This window comes from Colletotrichum aenigma, assembly GCF_013390185.1.
Source record: "Colletotrichum aenigma strain Cg56 chromosome Unknown KSG_Cg56_contig38, whole genome shotgun sequence".
Taxonomy (NCBI): Eukaryota; Fungi; Ascomycota; class Sordariomycetes; order Glomerellales; family Glomerellaceae; genus Colletotrichum; species Colletotrichum aenigma.
Genome location: NW_023500944.1, coordinates 1 through 21,941, shown reverse-complemented (window position 1 = coordinate 21,941; position 21,941 = coordinate 1). Strand labels below are relative to the sequence as shown.

Sequence of the window (21,941 nt, the reverse complement as noted above, 5' to 3'; positions counted from 1 at the left end):
AAAAGCCAATCTTCTCCTGCCCAAACAGCAACCATCCACCACAACAGCCATATTTCTCTCTTGTCCTTCCTTTAACTGACCTTCAACGCCTGCCACTCGCTACCCACACTCACCCACGTTCGTTCTAGTTTTCTTTGCCACATGGTCGGACCGCGTCCACTCCTCGTGCTTCCTATCTGGCGCCTCTCTATGGTGTTGTCTAGCCACGGGGCCCCCGCGAACGGGATGCACGTCACCCGGGCGGGGAATGCCCCAGCGGAGTCCAAGCTGCCTGCGGACCTCTTTCCTTTTCCGGGCATCTCGCTGCACTAGGGCCTGAGGGTCAAGACGCCAGTGTCCGATATCATCAACAGTGTCTCCCCGAGCTCTGAAGCCGCACCGAAGACGACTTTGGGAAGGCGACGCACTCGATCGAGCCACGGCAGGAAGTCCGGATCCTTCTTCAGCCGTTTTCAAGGTATGTTAAGCCCTACCTATCAACCGACTCCAGCTGACCGCCGCCAACGCCCCCTTTGGTAGGCGGCCCTCCACCAGGCGTGCCCTCTAGCCGACGGCCCTTTTCCGACGGTTTTACAAGACGCCCCGCGTCATCCCAAACGGCCGCCGGGGACTCTCGTTTCCGGGGGTCTTCCTGAAGCAGCCGATGTGCTGACGAGACCCGCCCTTGATAGACCGCGGCCGACGACACCGCCGTCGACGGGGCTGCCGCCGCGGGATGCCGTTGACGGGACCGCCGCCATGGGACCGCCGCCGATGGGACTGCTGCCGATGGGACTGCCCCGACGCTTCACGGGCGAAGAGGTTCAGGCGCCGAGGGATCTACCGCGAGACGACCGCCGACGGTCTTCCGTAGACGAGCTCAAGTCCAGAAGCGATCCACCACCAAAGGCTCCACGAAGAAGGTGTCCACCAGCGCGAACCACCGCTCGAGACCTCCACCGGCGCGACCACCGCTGATGAGACCTCCACCGGAGCGACTACTGCTGATGAGACCACCGCTGACGAGACCCCACCGGCGCGACCGCCGCTGATGAGACCTCTACTGGCGCGACCACCACCGACGAGACCTCCACCGGCGCGACCACCGCTGATGAGACCTCCACTGAGCGACTGCTGCTGATGATACCACCGCTGAAGAGACCTCTACCGGCGCGACCACCACCGACGAGACCTCCACCGGCGCGACTACTGCTGTTGAGACCACCGCCGCTGACGAGACCTCCACCGGCGCGACCGCCGCTGATGAGACCTCTACTGGCGCGACCACCAACCGCCGAGACCTCCACCGGCGCGACCACCGCTGATGATACCACCGCTGATGAGACCTCCACCGTAGCGACTGCTGCTGATGAGACCACCGCTGAAGACCTCCACCGGCGCGACCGCCGCTGATGAGACCTCTACTGGCTCGACCACCACCGACGAGACCTCCACCGGCGCGACCACCGCTGATGAGACTTCAGCTACGAGACTTCTACCGGCGGGCATCTTCCAGAAAGACCTCCGCGAGCAAAACCGGTTCTAATACCACCTTAAAGAAGACTGCTGCCAAGAAGGCCGCTGCTGATGATACTGCCGCGGAGTCCGTATGGCCAACTTAACAAGGCACCGGACGGGAGCGCAGCTTCTCGGCACTTGAGCAGCTTGGCTCCCACACATCGGCTCATTGCGATCGGCTTGTAGATAGATACCTGTTCTTTAGTAGCGTCCGCGTGGGGGCACTTTTAGACGCGCTCACCGAAACGCAACGCCGTGGAACGTGCGGCTTCTCATATTTACGCTTTATATTTTGTTTAAAGATTAAGTCATAAATCTTACTCGAAGAATAAACCACTGTTGATACATGACATGCAGTCGCCCTGCCCACATAAGCTTCTGCTCTCGCAATCCCCCGCAATACGACTGGATAGGTAGTTTCCGAGCAAGGCAATGCCCTCCGGAATCCGGTTACCATGGCTAATCGCAGCAGCCGTGTTTGCTCCCCGCCCGACCCCTCCTGCGACAGTCATTACGGTCCCGCTCGACGCGAGCACCGGCCACGCGTGCCCCATGACCCGCAGAGCAGGCAATCATTAGACAGGCAGAAGACTTGGGCTTCCTCGTCATCAGGATCAGCCGTCGACACTGTATGCTTCGTCCGGGGACCGGTAAGCGAGGGGTGAGAACCTGTTGAGTGTTTGTCACGACGGGGTCATTGATGCGACGTCGCTCTATACGTGCTGTTTTCAAGGAGATTCTACACCACTTAAACCAAGGTTAGCCCTATAGTAGATAGCTAGGTAGTCTTATTGTATATAGGCCAAAGCCTGCCCTCGCCTAAAAGACTTTGCTTGGGCCGGTTTTTCATGATGATTATCGCCTGGTTTTACAGACCACAACAGACGAGTTCCTGATCCCGCCATCTAGTAACCTTGCGGACACAGCGTTAAGGACGTGTGAATGTCCCCGGCTGGTTCGTCTCGCCCTATCGATAGGGGTTCTGTGGGACTGTGGATGGACGTCTTCCACCTCCATATCGCTATCTAGGGCCCCGCGGGCGGATGAGACGGTCGACAGTTTGACCACGCGAGTAGTGTTCACGTGCGCAAAAGTCGAGAGGCTTCTGGCTCAGATTCTGCTCACACGAGGGGAAGAATGGATGATCCCCCCGACGACGGGTACGTTGTGGACAGGCAGGCTCAAACGCAACCCTGCAAGAACCCTCGGCTCTCACCAGTCAGTTGGAGTTAGGTGGTCTTGGTTGTGCTTAACCCCACTAGCTGCCCGCTCTGGCCCGCCGGCGTCACAGCCGCGAACCGATTCGCCGGGCCTGACCCGGCGAAGCACAGCGGACCTGATCCGTTCGGAGATGGCCGTTGTTTCAAGGACTCCACCAGCTCCCTTACTACCTGCTTTGTTTTATTTTGGGGGGGGGGGGGGGGGGGGGGGGGGGTGGGGGGGGGGGGGGGGGGGGGGGGGGGGGACAAAATAAAAAACTTGTTGCTGGACCTAAAGACGCCCGCAGATAGTCGTCCTGCGACGTTGTTTGCGTCGCGACCACGACAAGCGGTACATACCTACTCTGATCTCTGCGATTCTTCATCCCTGCGCGGTACGGGCGGAGGTCGGGTCCAAATCGTGACAAGCCAACCCCCCCCACGGGCCTTCCCTTTTGTGGCGGACACTGCTGCGTATCCGCACAATCAGGTCGCTCCGATCCCGGGCGCCTGCGCGACTGGGCACCTGGGCACCTGGACGGACTTGGTGGAGAGACACCCACCCCCTGTCGTCAGTATACCAGCCATGTGTTTCGCTGCCCATCGCGCCGTGACCGTAGGGATGGGTTTAGCATCACGTCGTTTAGTTGAGTTTGGTACTGGTTCGATTGCTTGTCCGCGAACACATACGGCTTGTTAGGGTCAGTCAATGCGAGGCTTTGTCCCTCATAACCTCTCTTTACTTAACCATGCTCCCATCTCTCTACCGGCAGTAAACTTGTCAACAGCCGCCACTCAAACGCAGTGTGACTGAGCAACGTCTGCCCACCCCAACAAGGTCCAGCGCACCATCCCTACCCACTTATACCTTACCCAAGCAGGCCAGGCTCACAAGGAGACAGACAGCACGCTGCGGGTAGAGACCACTTTTCCATCGTCATCTCATCGTCGCCTCTCCCATTTCGGACGCCTCATGCCGCATTTGTCTCTTACCGCCGAGTCCTCCGCCCCTGAGGGTCGTCCGCCGGCGCCGTACTCGGCAATCCCAGCCTAACGGACCGCAAGGTACGGATACACCGTACATACGTGTCCCGACGCCACCATCTCGGCATGTCACGCCGTCAGATCCCTCCGGCGCTGCGCGCCGCCCACCCCCCCTGCACGCCCGACTCTCTGCTGGAACCGACGACGGGCCGCCGTTTTAGGTCGCAGATCGCCTGCATGGACTTCTCTAACAACGACATCCCACCGGACGCGCAGCCGTCATCACCGCCGGGTGCGGCTGTCAACACAAGACCCCAAGCACCCGCTCCGGGTTCGGTCGGTCTAGCGCCGTCTGATGTGTCGGTCGCCGACCCGATCACGCAACAGGATCAGCCGGCATCCCCCCCTTGTCCCGGCCTCAGCTCCGGCCGACCGGAACGACGCCGCGGCAGCCGGCCTCTACCAGTGCCCCACACTGCCAGCGGACGGTACTCTCGCCCTGCGTATCTCGCACGACACATCCGGACCTACACTTCCAGCAAGCGCTGTGCATGCCCTATATGTTCCAAGGCGTTTGCCAGAACCGATCTGCTGAAGCGCCACGTTGCCAGGCACGCAGGCGGCGGCCAAAACCACGCTAGCAAGCGAAAACACGGCAGCAAGCGAAACCACCACGCGGGACCTTCACCCGGCCCTCGTCGTGTGTCTTACGCTTGCCGGCAATGCGCTGCTGCCCGTGTCAAGTGCGACGAGGTCAAACCGTGCACCCGCTGTTGTAGCCGCAACATCGATTGTGAACCCTCCTCGAGCCGTCATTCTTCCACAGCCGCCATGCACCTGCCCCTCCCCGGGAAGATCGCTAACGCCGGCGGCAGCGAGACGAAACCGTCCATCGGCTGTTCGACGGTACCTTCGCCCCTCCGTACCCACAACAACAACTCCTCTTACGCCGCGCATCAGGAGCTTGCCCCACCGCAGCAGCCCGCGTGTCTGCCAACGGCCGCAAGTGGCCTGGAGACTCTACGAGAGCGCGCCGAGGCCGAGAACGGGCGCCCAGCGACGTTAACAACATGGCGCGCGGGATTAGTACCGGATCCCGCGCACGTCATCCACGAGATAAGCGCGTACAGGTGGTTTGCCACCACAAGCCCCATCTCCACCACCACGGGAAGAGGCGTCTATGAGCCGGAAACGGGCTCTGTGACGGGACCAGAGCCAGGAAGTCAGCCTGTGTTGGATTTTTACGCCGGCTCAAACTTGGGGCTGTACGTGGTGAGCTCCGGGCCATTCGAGCCGTTCGAGCCATTCGCGCCACTCGAGCCACCCGGGCCAATTGAGCCATTCGAGCTATTCAAGCAACCAAGCCTGGGCGGTACGAACACGGCCGACAGCCGACGTTGGCCTTGGCCTGCGGACAACGCCGTCGAGACGATCCAGCACGCAACGGGTAGTCGTCGAGGCCCATGAAAAGGCCCCTACGCAAGGTAGATTCGGAATCGCAAACCTGACTTCCCGCCAGCAAAGAGCCGGTAGCAGCAGCCTGCCGCGGGACGTTATCTATGCGCTATACGCCGCTGCCTACACGGATAGGCGAACAGCTTGTCCCAATTCCGAGAAGGGGTACACCGGACCGTCGGAACTTAGCTCTATAGGGGTTCTTCGAGACGCCCCCCCCCCCGTACTTCTTTTCTTCGTTCACTCACACGACGAGAATTCCGAACACGAATGTGGAAACTTGCCGAAACTGCCGGACCGGGCAAAGCATACACCTTGTGCGCGCCAATCCCCACACATCATTTCAACCCCTTCCTCCCACCCCGGATTTTACTGCTCGGTGCTACGGCTCGGCGCTGTCCTGAAGCTTCGCTCCGGCGGGGACAATGGAATCGCGCTAGCAGGGTTACGACGTGAGCCGGACCGATTCGGGCAATGGCGCGAATTGCGTGCAGAATGTCTCCCTCAACGGCCGAGAATTGATATAGGGCGATACTTTGACGATTGATGGGCGCAGTCGGCCCCCCCATGTCGTTGGTTTAGAGTTTCGGCTTAGCGGCTCCATACGCCCCACCCTGGGTGCCACTGGGGCGGCGCCCACAGGTCTGATGAAGCACGACAAGCATCCCTGGACGAACAGGCATGGATACGCGAACGGATTGGAAGACCCGCGAAAAGGTCTCGGGACCTCGGTACGATTGGCTCGTGCGCGCTCTTGATTACTGTTAGATCGCCGATGCGTTTTCCCGACGGGGTCTATATGTTTTACTGCCCCTGCCAGCTCCATCCTGCAGGATAATCTGGAAAGGATGTAGGCGTGCGGTTACCTCCTGGATATGAATGTAAATGTGAATGTAGATGTAAACGAAAATGCCAAAGCCTAATTTTATACCGTTCGTCTGTCTTCTGCTGCGTTGCTTTGCTGATCGGGGCGTGGCATCAACCTAATTGGGTCAGCACCAGCTTTGAGGGAAGACAGTTTCATCTGGCCACCTCATCCTGCAAGCCCCATTCCGCGCAGCACGGACAATACTATATACTCCGTACGGAGTACTCCAGACCACTATTCCCCTAATTACATGCTAAAAATGGCTCAGGATTCTGCGGACAGGTCCAGTAGGTAAGGTTTGTAGGTACAGGTAGTACAAGGTAGCCAATCAACTGACATGCCCCACTTTCCGGTGGGCCGACGTCCAGCGGGAGCCACTGGACGTCTCTACTCTAGCTACCTAGCGAGATTACCCGGCACCGATGGAAGTCTGCCAAGATTTTACCTTACACACACAGTAGCCATCCAACCCCCTCCCCCTTGCGGCTGCAGGGACTGTTCGCTGAACGTATCCGTACGCAGTGTACGCCAAGCTGCAAGGACGGTTTTTTATTTTTTTATTTTTTTCAATTCTTTTTTTTTTTTATTTTTTTTTAAAAAAAAGAAAGAATAGGGAAGTGGGATCAGGACTCCGAGCCACGAAATCGCACCTATAAAGCCAGCGCCCCTCTCTCGGTGAGAGACTTGTCAGTGTCTCGAGAATACGAGAGCTAGGTGGCTCAGCGTACGACGACCGATAGCCCAGTATGAGTGCTGAGAAGAACGTAGACCGTCCGGAAATCCACATCTCTCGGGAGAGTTAGTTGCTGATCCCTAAAGGACGGTGATACCGGGCGCAATGCAATCCAATGTAAGTCTATCGAGCAACAAACTTACTATGTAGGCCGGCCCTGCTTGGTAGATCTAATCGTTTTCAACGCCTTAGCGAACGGCTGGGGCCAATGTATGAGATGATGGATGAGACGATGCGAGCGGAAGCGTCTGCACAGCGGTGGTATTCAACGCCGTGGTATCGGCTTTCGGCGAAGCCGGGAAAGATGCCCCCCCCCCCCTCCTCTCTTCTTCCCAGATTCCAGGCAAATGCTTGTTGACCGCTGTTAGGAGCTCTTGAATGAAGCTGGGGAATTTGAATCCTAACTGCGAAGACACATCAGTTCACTCGCAGCCGCCCTGTGTCCCTCCCTTGCCGCTCACTACGCCGAGTTATCTGTAGACTGTCTTAACAGCGCGTTAGGTAGTCGAGCCATACAATAGGCTTATTGCCCACGAGTAGTATGAATAAATAAGACGTACAATCATCAACAGTCGTCTCACTCCCTCGGAGCGGAGCGAGACGGCTGTCCGAGTTTTGTTCATAACACGTTCAGAACACGCTTCGGAGCGCCCTCCTAACATTGAACCCCTTGGTCTCCTATCTTGACACCGCCCCCTCATCTTTCAAAATTTTGATTTTCTTTCCCCCCTCTTGATCGGCACGGCTATACACTCGCTTTCTATCCTACCGACTCGAACCGCTGCCGCTGCTGCTACTAACGGCAGCTCGTGTGCACTGCAGCCTTGGGCTGGTTTTGCGGCTGGCACCCAACAGCTAGCGCCTGCGGCTAGCTTACCTTGTCAGTCACGATTCTGCGAGATATACCCCCCGCGGACTGAAGGTCGAGAGCCTCCAGAGGCAATTGGATACATTCCCCACCAGCAGCTCCCGGGTGAACGCAAGCCGAGCCGCCTGGTCACCATCTATGAACACCAACATGACACTTTACAGCCACTTCGATATGGAATCCCGGGGCAAGGGCGACCGCGCTTCGCTGGAGCGGGAGCGAGACGCCTGGTTTGCCGCTTTGGAGAGCTACAGACTGCGATTTTGCTTGGAGAGAGAACGCATCAGAGTGGCTTGCAAACGCGCAGAGCAGAGCGTCTGGGTCAATCTCGCTAACCAGGCCTGGTGTATCAGCCAAGAAGCCTTGCCTGTCGATGTTATCGAGATCCTCTGCTCTTATCAGGCCGAGATTCGTCAAAGACGCCTTAAAGATCTACAACTGGATCGTGACCAGTCACTGGATGCTGTGGACAAGCAGGAGAGAGAGGTCCTTCTTCATCACCACCAACGATTTCCGTTATCAACCACGACTGGGCCGTTAATGGATACGGAATCAACCAGAGACAATCCAATCGAGATACAGCGAGGCCCACCGACGGGCCCAACGTGCGATCTCCGAGCGCGGACACGCGCTGGAGACGACGCGCCTCAAGAGGCACTGGCATCCCAGAGCAGAGTGTACCCGTGGAGTCAAGCCCTGGCCTTAAGAGAACCAGCTTTGGTCCCCACGGCGTTAACGACCGCGCACCAAAGCCCCCTTTCTAACAAGCCCCCAAGCCTCCCCCGAACCCCAAGCCAAGGTGCTATGTCGGACTCTAGTTAGAGCCGCTAGTATATAAACGTCCTAACTAGAATGCTCCCTTTTCCGCAGACGTAGCAGCCTCGGCATTCTGCCGGCGGGAGACATCATGTTGACTGCTCGGGGGCAGAGTCAACCTTCCAGACCCGTGTGAGGAAACGAAAACGAGTCCAGAGAAGCTTAGCCGGCCGGCCATGCGGCAGGGGCTAGGACAAGCGCGAGCTGCAAGCTGCTGTCTCCTCCACACGGCAAGCTAAAATGTGCCTGCCTCCTCCAAATCTGACGTTCTTTGCAATGCGGATGCGCGGGGGCCGCTGCCGTTGGTGACGTTTCCACCGCCGGAAGCGGACCTGGGACCAGCAGCACCATCTGTAGAAGTTCGAGGCGTATTGCTACGTACTCACGGTTGTTTCGTGATATTGGAACAGCCCTCCGCAGGCTCGAGGAAACAACCGCTAGCCCAGCTCTCGTCTCAGTGTGGGGGTTGGGGGTTGGGGGTAAAGTGTTAGTTCAGGATGTTTGGCGCGGGGTCTGTTACAGCTGCTTTTGCGTTCGCATGGTTCGATCCGGTTTCTTTCCCTTCGTTTTCTCTTTTCTTCTTGTATATTAACGATCGATTAAGAATGTATCCTATCCTATAGATGCAACCATCTAAATAACGGGTCCCTGTATGCGCGCCACGCTTCCTACTAGTTAGTGACTGACGTCTGGTGCAATCAATCTCTCCCCGTTATGCTTGCCTTTTCTTGAACTCAGGTAGATTTCGCTTGTCTCGGTCTCGACCCACCAAGTTTGGTGAGAGCAAGTAAGAATGGCTGTCGTGAACACCGAGTTGTATCAGTAACCCCGAATTTCCTGGTGAGAATTGGAGCTTAGGCAGGAGCTGCCTGAGTGACCGCTGCTCCTCTTCCTTAACCCTCCTCGCTTCTAGTTGTCCTAGGCTTCTGGGTAGCGAGAAATTTCGTTAATGGAGTTAGCTAGGCGTTCCTCGATTTCCCCGTCTCAGACGAGGACATTCGCCACCCACTTGCAGCCACGCTCATGGGTATCCATCCATCCATCGTGGGTTGTGGTAACGAGCCTTCCACAACGTCAAGCCTAATGTTGATGAAGCCTGACGACTGTCTCGCAGGCCTGCTACTACGTCTTCGGTCGGCCTCGGTCCGTGTTTCCACACCCACTGACTGCCCACGGCCATGACCGCCGACTTCAGTTGCATCCCGGTGTTGAGTCCAAACCGTCGCCGACGGCGGCGGAACATCGATATCCACCGAGATCCCTTGGAGCGACAGCGGCAAGTCACAGCTTAGGTCAGCGCGGCTGCGATCGTAGCTTATGGCGCCGCAAAGGTCGACTTCGCTATCAGAGGAACCTAGCCGTGGCGTGTGGCGACGATTCGGGCTATCGCCAGGGCCGATTTCGCGCGGGATAATGGCAAGCTCGGCCTCAGGTTGCTTCGCAATAGAAGCTGTCCTTTTGAAGCTGAAGCCGTGCTGCATCCTGTGTCGGGAGAACCCGCTGACGGGATTCGACAGAGAGGGCATAACCTTCACGACGAGGGGCCGGAGCGTCGGAAGGCACGCGCAGATCAGCCCACTACAGACTTCGCCGATGGACCACCCAGCAGTCTGCACGTTTTCCCACGTGAAGTCTGCGGTCTGATGGAGGTGTTGTATCCGGACAGCCGAAATCACGCACGTGCTATCAACCATGTGAGATTGGTGTCAATGTGACATTTACTGTCGATATAGAGCACGTACAAGAGTCCGAGGCAAAAGATTCCGCCTAAAGCATATCTCTGTCTTGAAGGCAGCTTCAGGCCGCTGATAACCGGTAACGGCAGAACAAAGACTATCAGGTCGGTGGCGATATTCCCTGCGGCGTTGATGTACCACAGAGGGTAGTTCGGGATACAGCTGCCTCGGACGCTCTTATCCCAGAAGGCGTTCGTAGGGATGCAGATCAAGACCTCCACCAGAACTTGTGACATGCTCCAACCCCCGACGAGGATCATCGCACCGAACAGCAACTTCCTCATTCTTTGCACAGCAAATAGTCGCCAGTACTGGAGCAAGAACGTCATTTTGACGCCAGCGAGGGCGGCATTATAGAAGACGACCGCGGTATAGAAGGTCTACTAACTGTTAGTGGACAAGACACGTCAAACCTCGCCAACGAGGGCTGCTATACCCTTAGATACTCTTTGATCTGGTCTTCAGTGAGTAGATACACATGCATACCGAGGCCGTTCCTCAGGTCTAGAAGATCCGCGTCAGCTATGCTCTCACCATCCTGGCTAGAATGTAAGAAACTCACTGATCGCAACTGCGAAGTAGCAAGCGAAGAGGAGAAACTAGGAAACAATATTGGCTTGACGTTGGGTGTGGGTACGAAAATGGGTGTTAAGTGGGTTAACTCACGAAGGTTAGGATAGCAGCGCTATCATCAACACCGAATCTTCGCAGCAAGAACACGCGAGTGTACGTTCGCATGATCACTGCGAAGAGAGCCAATGCGAACGCAAACGATGTGATACCAACCATGACAGCTCGTCGGCTGTCGCTTGACTTGGCGCCGGGACGGCCTTCCATTCTATTCGCTGTTCCCTGGTGCCCTAGCGAGAGATGGCGCTCGTTGAGAGACGAGAGGAAGGGAATGTAAAGAAAACTTCGAGCCGAGCCAGGGTTACCGTAGTGGGACTGAGCTATATAGATCCGTCCGAAGGATAGAGCGATCGCACTCTTAGGTTAGCTCTTCAACACGGAAGGGCGGGAGGAGTGCCGCACAGGTGCCAAGACGAAGGGGGGATTAGGGGAGAAAAGAAAGAAATAAGAAAAGAGAAGGCAAAAAAAAAAAAAAAAGGGATTGGGTTTGCCTCTCTTGCGGGAGCAAAGTTTACGCTTTGAAGTCATGGTAAGCATAGCGCCTCATACCGAAATGAGGGTCACACTATATCAGGGGGGGGGGGGTTTCAGACTGTAGTTACGCAGTAGACACAGAGAGTATCCCATGGTAGAAGGCGTCGACCGCCGTCTACAGGGACCACCTAGTTCGGTCAGAACTTTATTTCGGGTGACAGACCAGGACCATCTGCTCGCAGTAATTATAGGCTTGGCGAACACTACCGAGGCTGCCGGAGGGGAACCTTGACGTCCTTGGCGAAGCATGCTGCCCGCTGCTGCTGCTGAAATGTTCTCCATCTTCAAGGTGTGTAATAGATATAGGATCCTTAGTAAGACTAGCCATCTCGACATACAATAACAGCCTCTTCTGTGTTTTTTTTCTTTTTTTTTTTTTTCTCCTTTTTTCTCCCTTTGTTTCCATACCTCCCCAGGGATTCAAGATGTTAGCGCGTCACTTCTGCGTCGGTAGAAACGCCTAGTTAGTACTGGGGTATGTTACCTTCACAGAAATCTAGGGGGAGGGCGACATATCGTTTTCTGGACTTTCTCTGGACCTGGGCTCAAAGAATCTCCAGAAAAAGATGTGTTGTATTTTTGCCCCCATAAGGCCCTGTTAAGACCTCTAAAAATGATGAATATTCCTGCTAAAGAAGGCTAGTATAGGATGGCGCTAATATTTGGAAACCCTGAGGAGGTATATGTTCTTTTTCCCTTTGCAAGGAGGTGTTCGTGACCGAGACCGAGCGAAACATGGGTCTTACCCCTGAAGGACCGGCATCGTAGCTCCATGCAATCCTCGGCTATATGGAAGTGATCAAGCCTGTGTCCGGAGTGGGTTTCGTTTGAATTGGTTAGCGCTTGCGACAGACGGGCCCCCTAATATACTCTGTAGTACTATTTCCAACTAGGATTAGGTGTCTCTGCTGTCCGCGCACTAATTAGCGGGGGTTCTAGCGACGGGAGCCGCTGATTGCAGCCTCCTACGGTCCTACCTCGTTCTTTCGGTAGCCCAGCAGCCTAGCAGGGCCCTCTTAGTTACACTGCTAGCTAGCTACTACTAAGGGGTTAAGGCAGTAACAAGAACAAAATCCCCAGCAAATAGACACTCGTGCTATCGCAATAGTATTGAGCGAAGCGTTTGTAGCAGTATCAAGACGTGATTTGATTGGGTAAAGTAACTGGATCTTCCAGTGAGAGCATAAGTGTAGCTGTCAGTATCAACCAAGTACCTATATAGCACGGAGCAGGGAATGGTTGGGTCAGAGACATCATCACGGAAGCCTTTGCTCTGCGCTACAGTTAGCTGCACTGCCGGCTCGCTTGCTCGCATCTGGCTTTTTCTTCTTCCTAAAGTTAGTATGATCTCAGGAGGGGAATACAAGGGTTAGCTACGGGTACTGGATGCTTATATACGAAACTCCTATGGAAGAGTATACTGGGTAATTAGGAAATACACTAGAAGACTGGACGTCACTTTGTGCCCGCTACCGAGCTTCAACGGTCGGCCTACTCTCCAGCAGAAACACACCTACAAACTTACTAGCAGGCTCCCATAGGGCCAGTCCAGCCATCGCTTGACTATGTCGGTCATCAGCCTGCTACATCAGGCGCGCTGTCCTGGTGTCAAAACAACACGTTCTAGTTTATGTAGGGCAACTTCATCACCAATCATAGGCGGAAAATGCACCTCGTAGGACGGCTGCAATAGTTAGGTCTCGAACAGTGAACTCATAATTAAGACGGTGCCGTTATGCAAGCAGCAGGTTATCCTCGACACTTGGCCTTGAGCATTGTATAACACCTCTTTACACGCCGCAGGGGAGGCCGGGGAACCAACTGCAAATCCGGCTTATGAACGAGTTAGCTAGACAGAGAATGTCTAGCATGGGTGTCTGATGACGTGGGTTTCTCAATGCAGTGATACAAGAGCCACTATTAGAAACAGGGAGGGGGGCCGGAGGAGGGGGGAACTAAGTAGAAGAGAGGATGTTGACGTGTGCATCCTGGCGTTTACCGACCTGACCGTGCTCTGGTCAATGATACCTTAACGTTCCATCGTGAATGGATCTGCGCGTAGACTGTTGGCCATCGTACATGTTGCCCTGATGGGGATGATACATCAGGGATACAGCTATTGTTGGATCCGGACTGGCCATAGCATTCAACGCCTGAAACTCATAGTACGCTTGTTGATGGGGATGAGGAGGCCATCCCGACTGCGCTTGTGTTGGCATTGCTCGAGAGGCTGCGGATGTGGTCTGAAGGTGCGGCACGTTAGAGACTTTTAAAAAGGACTCCTCGGCCAGTTCGCCGGACTCTATAACTTGTTGCATAGGTGTCTGGCCGGTCATATGCATCCTGCACGTACTGGCGACGGGTGTGACGAAGTCCTCGCGAAATCTGCTGATGCTGTCGGGATCAGTGCCTAGAAGAAAGGCGTACTGAACGAGCAGCTTAATGTCGCCAATGTGCCGGCATTCTAATCTCTTCCGCAAGATGTTGGACGTCTGAGGGGTCCACTTGAGAGATGTTCTTAATGCTTCGCTCTGTGTCCACTCGTTCCAGGTGAGCTGCACCTGGCTCTGACGGAGCAGATTGCCCATCCTTGTAGAGTACGACCATCCGCCACGACTGGCGCCTTGCTCAAAGTGCTCGGCCACATGACGGACGTATTTTTTGAAGGTCGGGCTGGCGTTGGTGTACTCCGGGGCCTCAAACACTTGCAAGCAGCCGTCAAAGCCGCAGGCAAATACCACCTGCGGGCAGAGTTTGACCTTGGCTACGTCTACGGACACAAGAGAATCGCAGTGGACCTGTTTCAAGTGTACCTTGTAGACGCCCTGTGAATCAAACACCATATGACAGCCATAGTGGCGGCAGAACCACTGAGCGTCGTTGTAGTGAAAGTCTTCGATATGTCGTTTGAGGTCGCTCTTCCTTGCGCAGGTCTTGATGATACCTTCCTCCCCGCACAATCCACACACAAAATACCCATTCCGCTTCAATTTCTTTAGATCAGCGGATGACGTCCCCACTGTCGGCGGTTCCGGCACCCGCTGCTTCACCCGAATACGTCCAGCCCGCCGCGTTGCCGAGGTGCAGGTGGCAACGGAAAGGTCCCCACCTTGGATGTGTCTGCTCGTGGGCTTCGAACCGTCCCGAGAGCCCTTTGGCACTGCCACCCCGGCAGTAGAGGATTGGAGGGGAGAATAGCGTACTCTTTCGGATTCCCATAGGCCAAAGTCGGCTGATCCCGTGGATGACATCGCAGTATAAATACTTGACGCTTCATCGGGAGCTGCGTTGCGTTCAGCCGGCACTGGAGAAGCAATCGACTCCTGGACCAGGCTCTTTAATGCGTTCATGCCGTATCTATCGACCAGGTGCTTGATCAACTGCCCATCACCTAGTCTCTGCGCAGGCGACACCATCATAGTTTGCCGTGAACTGTTGGCTTCAGGCCAAGTATATGGGGCCATCGTCTTGAGTATGGGTCGTTCTTGCTCCTACGTCGGCAACAGCAGGATGCAGATGCCCGTGTGACGAATAAGGTAGCTGCGGGCTTTCGTGAAGGCTATCGGGGACTGAACAAGTGTAACGACGCGATTCATAAACAGGATAAGACGAAGTGGCTCGGAGGAGTCCGTGAGCAGGCTGGAAATATACGATGAGTTTATTAGCGGATGGGTGGTTGGCACCGGACGCCGTATAAGCCATAAACACAAGAACGCTTTACCAATGTCTGTCAAAAGTTGCCAACGAAAAGAGATGAGGAAGTTTGCCCTAGAGTGTTGCTCGTAGAGAACAAGGAGAGGCGCAGCGACTGGCAAGCCCAAACTGGCCTGGGTTCAACAAGTGATAAAAAGGTTGGACGAATAGCACTATATGACGGATATTAGTGCTTGGTTTCCGGGCCTGTCTTCAATTTGACATGGACCGATGTGGCCCCCCGGCCAGTACCGTCGGAACCGAAACAGCGGTCAAAAGTTCCCTTGCTGTGAAGCGCGCTAGGGGGTGGTAGATGGGCAGGGATAAGGATGGTTTTAAAGCGAGTGGATCTGGCTTTTTTGCCAGTTGGGCCAGGCCGGCCACCCAGTCTGACAGTGCCCCTCCTAGCCGGTTTTTGTCTTTACTTTTTTTCTTTTCTTTTTTTTCTTCTTCTTTTCCTTTCGATTAGGTTGGGAGTGCTAATCTTACTGGGGCATTGACCTCTGTTCTAGCCGTAGTGTATCAATTGAGACGAGAACGGCAGCTGGAATGACCACAGAAGCAGCCAGACATTGTGGAATCGAATTGAAATTAGTAGGAAAGTCTCATCCGCACAGTCCAAACCTAGACCCAGCCTTCCGTCGCAGGTGGTGATCCTCTCCCTCTGTTCTTGTTGGTCGCCCACTCATCCCAAGTTAACATGAGTCACAGCCATAGGTATATCTTCCTCCCTCCTCGCGATTGGACTTTCATTCTCTGTATCGGCATGGTATTCGTGGTGGCTATAGTGGTGGTTTTGTGTAGCTAGAGTCCGCCACCTCAAGTTGATGTTGTGACCATGACGCAAAGCCAGCGGATGCGAAGTCCGGAGATCACTCTCGTATCTCTCGTATCCATGACTCGAGAGGACCGTGGTCATTAGCGACCAGCAGGCTGCAGCGAGATTGTTATAAAACGTGCTGTGCGCAAGACTTTTGTTACGACCCGTTATGCATGGATAACAGTTGACCGACCCACTTGGGCGTCGGGCGGCTAGGACAGGACATTTGTACTGCAGGATCACGGGAACAACAGGAACTCACTCGGTAACGGAAGAACTATGGTCCAAATCACGTGATGATAAGATAACGATCATATTGGATCAATATGATCCAACACGACTTGGGGCCAAACGATCATTCTGGATCGAAATGATCCAGATCGACCCAAGGTACAAAGGAACATGTTCAGAACTAGACTTGTATATAATGACCCTGAGCCTGGCTCATGGTCAGACTTCCATAGCTCTTCAGCAATCAACTTAGTATTCATCCTCACGGATACTCTCAGCTTACCTTCACTGCGAATCACTTGTTGAGTCTAAGACTGATCACCTTGGCCTCTGAAGAATCGATCTACTACAGCCTACGAACTACGACCTACGACCACGACCCAGTGTACTGTTAGAACGTATCAATCCCCAGCTTCTGTTAGCAGACCCTACTGTCGGATAGCTGACCGTAACAACTTTCCCACAGAATAGTCAAGACAACGACACCTCGCCGATCAGCACTATCTCTAGGGCAAATGGGCACACAAACGACCCCTGTTCGGATGCCCTGCTGTAGTCTCCATTCTATGGAGCGTAATAGGGGACGTTGGTGAAGGCCAGGCTCGGCAACAAGGACGAGCAAGCAACCAAAAGGGCTGAGGCTCTGCATCTAGCTGCGCCGACTTGTACATGGTAAGGGGGCCATCATGAATATCGAGTCCACCAGTACAATGGCACAGGCACTATCCGAGTGCCCGGCGCATCCGTGGGCGCGTGACTGCGGGTGTCTCCGTACTTGACGGATCCAATCTCCACATGCCGTCGGGCAGCACAGAGGACCGTCGTCGTGGCGGCTGCATTACTTATAGGCGGGGCTTCTCGCCCCTTGTCATGCTGCTGCTAGTCGCACGGTTCTAGCTCATGGCTTAGCGATAAGGGGCCTTGTATTTTCCCTCATTAACTGTCCTCCTCGGAAGGATGATTGGCATTGGAGACGTCAGAGAGTTCTTCACTGATGAGTAACGGAGTCTCGAGGCTTGATTCTAGCTCTGCTTACCTTTGTAGTGGGTCGAGCGTCGATCTTAGGCCACGCACCTATCTAGTAGGCCTCGGTTTCGGTCGGTATATTGTCCGCCTGTGTTGTCCGGTGACCTTACGGGTAGGCGAGGCCGCGAAGACCGCGGGGACCGCCTCATAGTAGTGGAGTTTGGTCGGGCCTGCAGCCATTGCAGTACCATCTGTAATACGGCACTCACTCCGTGCTTTGGTTACCACTACTATGATTAGCTATCGCAGATGGCTTACTAATTAGTAAACCTTTCTAGCATGATATTCCTAGCCAAAACCACACATGAACAGAGTCCAAGAATGGGGTTCTCCTATCCTAGGGGCAATCTTGGATTACACGCTTGTTCGCATAGCTACTGTAAATGGTTGTTGTCTTATGCCAGCTTCCTAGTATGTTGCTACAAGCATGAAATCCAAAGCACTGCCATGTCGTTTGTGTTGGGACAGCTGGCCTTCTGCATACTTAAAAGACCTCTTTGTTATAGTGTATGTGTGAGCTCGCACCTTTCGATCTCCAGGCCCAGCAAACCACGACGAAGGGCCAATAAGTATCCATTCCACCTTTCTTGTCATATTCGCTTGAACTCTAAACCTGCGTAGCAGGGGACGTCAAACTCGCCTGCGATAGAAGCGGCAGCAACGCCTGTGATAAAGGGAAAGAAAGAAAAAAGGTCTCTTCCCCAGAAGGTGTCATGCAACCCAGGTCAGCGCAATACTTTTCGCCTTTACTGCTGCGACACAGCCGTCTTCACCGAATCTACCGCTATAGTCACCCTAACATAATCACCTGCACACTTTTCCCCACTACCTGAGAAGTAGCAGTCTTCTAAACACACCAAGAAGACCATCTATTGAGGTCAGTAAAAGGTGTACTGGGTATGATTGTGAGCAACAAAGAGTTCCTGGTTACGTGTGTGGTTCGGCTGAATGCATGAGATCCGTGTGCGGCCGCCGCCCCCCCCCCCCCCCCCGCTTTTAGAGAGCAATCAAAATCGGATGACAGCACCCAAGCGATGTTAGTTGTATACAGTACTCGGTATTATGATGGAATTTCGACGAAACTCGATACAGTCCCTCATTTGACAGTCAACTCTCACCCCTATACCGCTCTTGGTCCTCACCTCGTTGCAATCATTCTCCTCTATAGAACATACCTAACACAGTGTTACGACCCGTAAACAAGGATAACAGCTGCATGACCCACCAGGTCATCAGGCGGCTAGGACAGGACATTTGTACTGCAGGATCACGGGAACAGCAGGGGACTCACTCGGAGACGGAAGAACTATGGTACAAGTCACGTGATGATAAGATAAGACTGAGCAGGCAGTGTGGATCACTGAGCGCTCAGTTGGAATTACTGAGCGCTCACCAGCAGTCAGTGAGCGCTCACTAGTACCTAGTGAGGGATCAGTGATAGGACAAAGGGTACTGTTCAGAACTTGTATATAGTATAACCTGAGCCTGGCTCATGGTCCGACTTCCATAGCTCTTCAGCAATCAACTTTGTATACATCCTCACGGATACTCTCAGCTTACCTTCACTGCGAATTACTTGTTGAACCTAAGACTGATCACCTTAGCCTCTGAAGACCTGATCTACTACAGCCTACGACCTACGACTCAGACCACGACCCAGTGTACTGTTATAACGTGTCAATCCCCAACTTCTGTTAGCAGACCCTACTGTCGGATAGCTGACCGTAACACACAGCCTTAAGCGTCTTATGGTTCTTCTTGCACACAGACTCACCCTTGAGTGATTCAGCTTAGCCTAAGCCTATGGAGCCGACGAATAGTATGTGGGGTTACGTCTCGAAAGGACGTTGGGCGTGGGAACGGATGGTACCAGTTTAGTTATACTAGTCCACTAGGGACAGATGCTAGGTCCCTGACAGATGTATCCGCAGTCGAAGGATCATCCGCAGTGGAGATCGCTGTATGAATTCAAACTTGGGCGGGAGGACCGGATTCAACTGCATGGTAAGAACAAGCTTGAACGGAAAGCTACCTGCTACGGAAGACGATATCATCCCTGACACTGTCTCTTCTTTCGACGAGAGAAGCACGAACAGCAGCCCACCCTTTGACATTTTATACGGCATCCGGATTCGACTAAGCGAGTATATGGCGCCGGGTATGGCCACCGGCCCCTGAGACAGCTTAGAATGATGAGAAGTAGCTTTAGTGAGATATACAACAGCGGCATCATGCGTTGCTGCCAAACCGGCCTTATAGGGCCTCTCTAGAGGAAGCTGGTTTCTAATTATTAATACCGACTCGGAACTTCTGGACTGTTGAGGTTCCTTTAACGACGTGTCGGCACCTCTACGTCCTGGCTTCGTTCTTTCTTAAGCTCCCTAAAGCCACCCAGCTGACGTGCTCGCCCTTCTAGAGGCCACTGAACGCTGCTCTCTGCAGGCCTCTCTGCAAGGTGAGGCCGTTTCTATACGGGCGGATTATGTACGTGGAGGACAGTATAAGCCTTGGTTGTAGGGTGTTACAGTAAGCATGGTCCGTTAAGTCGACTGACATTCCTAGTCTGCTATTCTAGTATCTAAATGAAATTGATCGAACATCATACGTCTATTGGTTGTAGATAATATCACTGGTTCTGCTACTTGTAGTCGCGTTACATACAGCGAACCCTTGTCTAGGTATTATCTAGTCCTTAATCGCCCCTATAGCCAAGTACCTAGCTGATAAGACACGTCATGGGACTGACTATCGCCATTCTCAGGGACAACTCCGAGAGAGAACTTCGAATATACTAACAAGATGCTATCCGTGCGATTCCCCGTTGGAGTGCAATGTCTCTGTTACGTTTAAGCACTATAGCTGCGTTTGCGACCTTCTTAGATATACCTAAAATAGATAACATAGGGCTCTGATGTGATTTGCTGTCTTCCCGTCTCGGCAGTGTGTGGTTTCTAGTAAATACGCGGAGGAGACTGAAATGTGACCGTCCCCCCACTGCTTGTGGAAGAAGAGACTGAAGCTGGGAGCTGAATAGGAGAAACAGATCCCCGTTCCGAATAGGTCCAAGCCTTTTAATCTCCCAATCTGTCTTTCACTAAACCCTAACCTAGACTGTCAAGAATTAGGGCTAGAGGCATACTTAGCTACGGGGTTGTAATACTTTTCAAGCAGCTCCGCCTCTACTACACATCCTGCTCCGCCTCCGGCCCTGTTCGGTCACGCAACGGATCGATTACGGCCCCGGTCGACGTATACCTTATATTAATAACACCAGTATTATCTGCTAACTCATACGGTGTGTGGATGATGCAGAGGGCGCGGTGATGTTATATCTGCGACGACCTTGACTAACTATGTCTCATTTCCGTCCCGGTATTCCGGCCTGTGTGTCCTGCACGCTACGTGTTGCTCTCTAGGCTACGTACTTAGGCTTATGTTTTAAGTTATAAGCCACGGAACACCTGGTGAACGACCCGGCCTAAGGTAGCTCAGTGAATCTTATGATGTGGTCTCCATCGCGTAGTTATCGCCAGGTTCTAGTGATGGCAGGTGACGAGGTGCTAGAGGTCAGCCTGCTCAATTGTTTAAGCGAATCTGTAACCAAACTATAATAGGTGGCAGTTCATGTGTACCTTATAAGGGGGCGGATTTCAGTAGGACTCATTTATATTTGTGTATGTATAAATTTTCTTCCTCTTCTTTCTCTTTCCTCTTATCCCCACGAGACCATTTGTGATGATCCCTTGCTGTTCCCCCCCCCCCCCCCCCCCCCCCCCCCCCCCCCCCCCCCCCCCCCCCCCCCCCCCCCCCCCCCCCCCCCCCCCCCCCACCCCCCACCCCCCCCCCCCCCCCCCCCCCCACCGGCAACTGCTGTAGAATGCTATGATGTCCCACGATTCCAATTCCAGCCGATAGGGGGTCGGGACCCCTGGTGACGCTCGGACTTCTCAATGGTTCGGACGTCGCCGGCGCTGAGGCCTAGACCTTGAGGCCAAACGGCATGGGCCAATTGCTGGGCAGGCACACGATGTTCCCGGTTCGCGCATTGCATGACTCGTGGTCCCGGGGTATCTGACGCATGCATCCGCAACAGGCTATTTTTAAAAGCGCCCTCCAGAGCGTCCTGGCTCTCCAGGTTCGGCCATATCTAGCCCTGCTTGCGCGCGACGCGGCCAGTTTCCTACAGAGTGGCAATAGGCAAGGAGTCTATGATCAACAATCGCATATCCCGTCGACTGCCTCCTGTCGCGCTACGAGATCCTCCGCTGCACGCTTTATTATCAGTCATCCTGCGCGTATAGGTATGCTGCATCCGCATAATTGTCGGGCATCATACGGGACTAAGCGTAACAGCAACCAGGACACGTGTCGTTCTAGTGACAACAGCGGATTGGCGATAATTCCACACATCAACACACGGCCCATCGCAGAGGACCAGTGGGATCAGGACGTTTCCCTTCTCCAGACCCTTGGGCCCAAGACGACCTTCGCCTGTCTTCGAAATGGTCGACGATTTGCCAACGCTCCCAGGCTCTCATATGGGACAGGGGCCGATCGGAGGTGCGCCTGGTCAGCTCGCCATTCTCATCGTCCCACCATCGCCATCATCAGGGACATCCAGCCCGTTACTGAGCAGCCCAGCACGTTGAACGCGGTCCGCCATGTACTGTGTGCTGTTCGGGCGTCAGAGCGCTGGAGGCGGAGACGGCGATGCAGCGTTCGACGTTGGGGCAGTGGCCGAGCCGTGCGCATGCCACAGGGGCGATGCTGCCGCTACACGCGGACTCCGTTGCTTCTGGATACGAAGAGGTGGGCACAACGCAGCCGGCAGGAGCCGTCGCTGCTTTGGCC

The 21,941-nt window shown here is 54.4% G+C and overlaps 3 protein-coding genes across 3 annotated transcripts; 1 reads left to right on the top strand and 2 right to left on the bottom strand.

The window, feature by feature from the left end:
* Window positions 1-4,511: 4,511 nt before the first annotated feature.
* Window positions 4,512-5,147, top strand: CGCA056_v015130 (uncharacterized protein; the record flags this gene model as incomplete). Its single annotated transcript, XM_037330371.1, has 1 exon — window positions 4,512-5,147. The coding sequence occupies one exon, from the start codon at window positions 4,512-4,514 to the stop codon at window positions 5,145-5,147; it is 636 nt and encodes a 211-aa protein (XP_037171239.1).
* Window positions 5,148-9,313: 4,166 nt separating this feature from the next.
* On the bottom strand, window positions 9,314-10,993 carry CGCA056_v015129 (Satratoxin biosynthesis SC1 cluster protein 4; the record flags this gene model as incomplete). The annotated part of the gene is made up of 6 exons (XM_037330370.1): window positions 9,314-9,346; window positions 9,641-10,103; window positions 10,163-10,536; window positions 10,593-10,660; window positions 10,719-10,755; window positions 10,823-10,993. The coding sequence occupies 6 exons, from the start codon at window positions 10,991-10,993 to the stop codon at window positions 9,314-9,316; spliced, it is 1,146 nt and encodes a 381-aa protein (XP_037171241.1).
* A 2,487-nt stretch (window positions 10,994-13,480) lies between these two features.
* Window positions 13,481-14,174, bottom strand: CGCA056_v015128 (uncharacterized protein; the record flags this gene model as incomplete). The annotated part of the gene is made up of 3 exons (XM_037330369.1): window positions 13,481-13,563; window positions 13,674-14,118; window positions 14,169-14,174. The coding sequence occupies 3 exons, from the start codon at window positions 14,172-14,174 to the stop codon at window positions 13,481-13,483; spliced, it is 534 nt and encodes a 177-aa protein (XP_037171240.1).
* Between the last annotated feature and the right edge of the window lie 7,767 nt (window positions 14,175-21,941).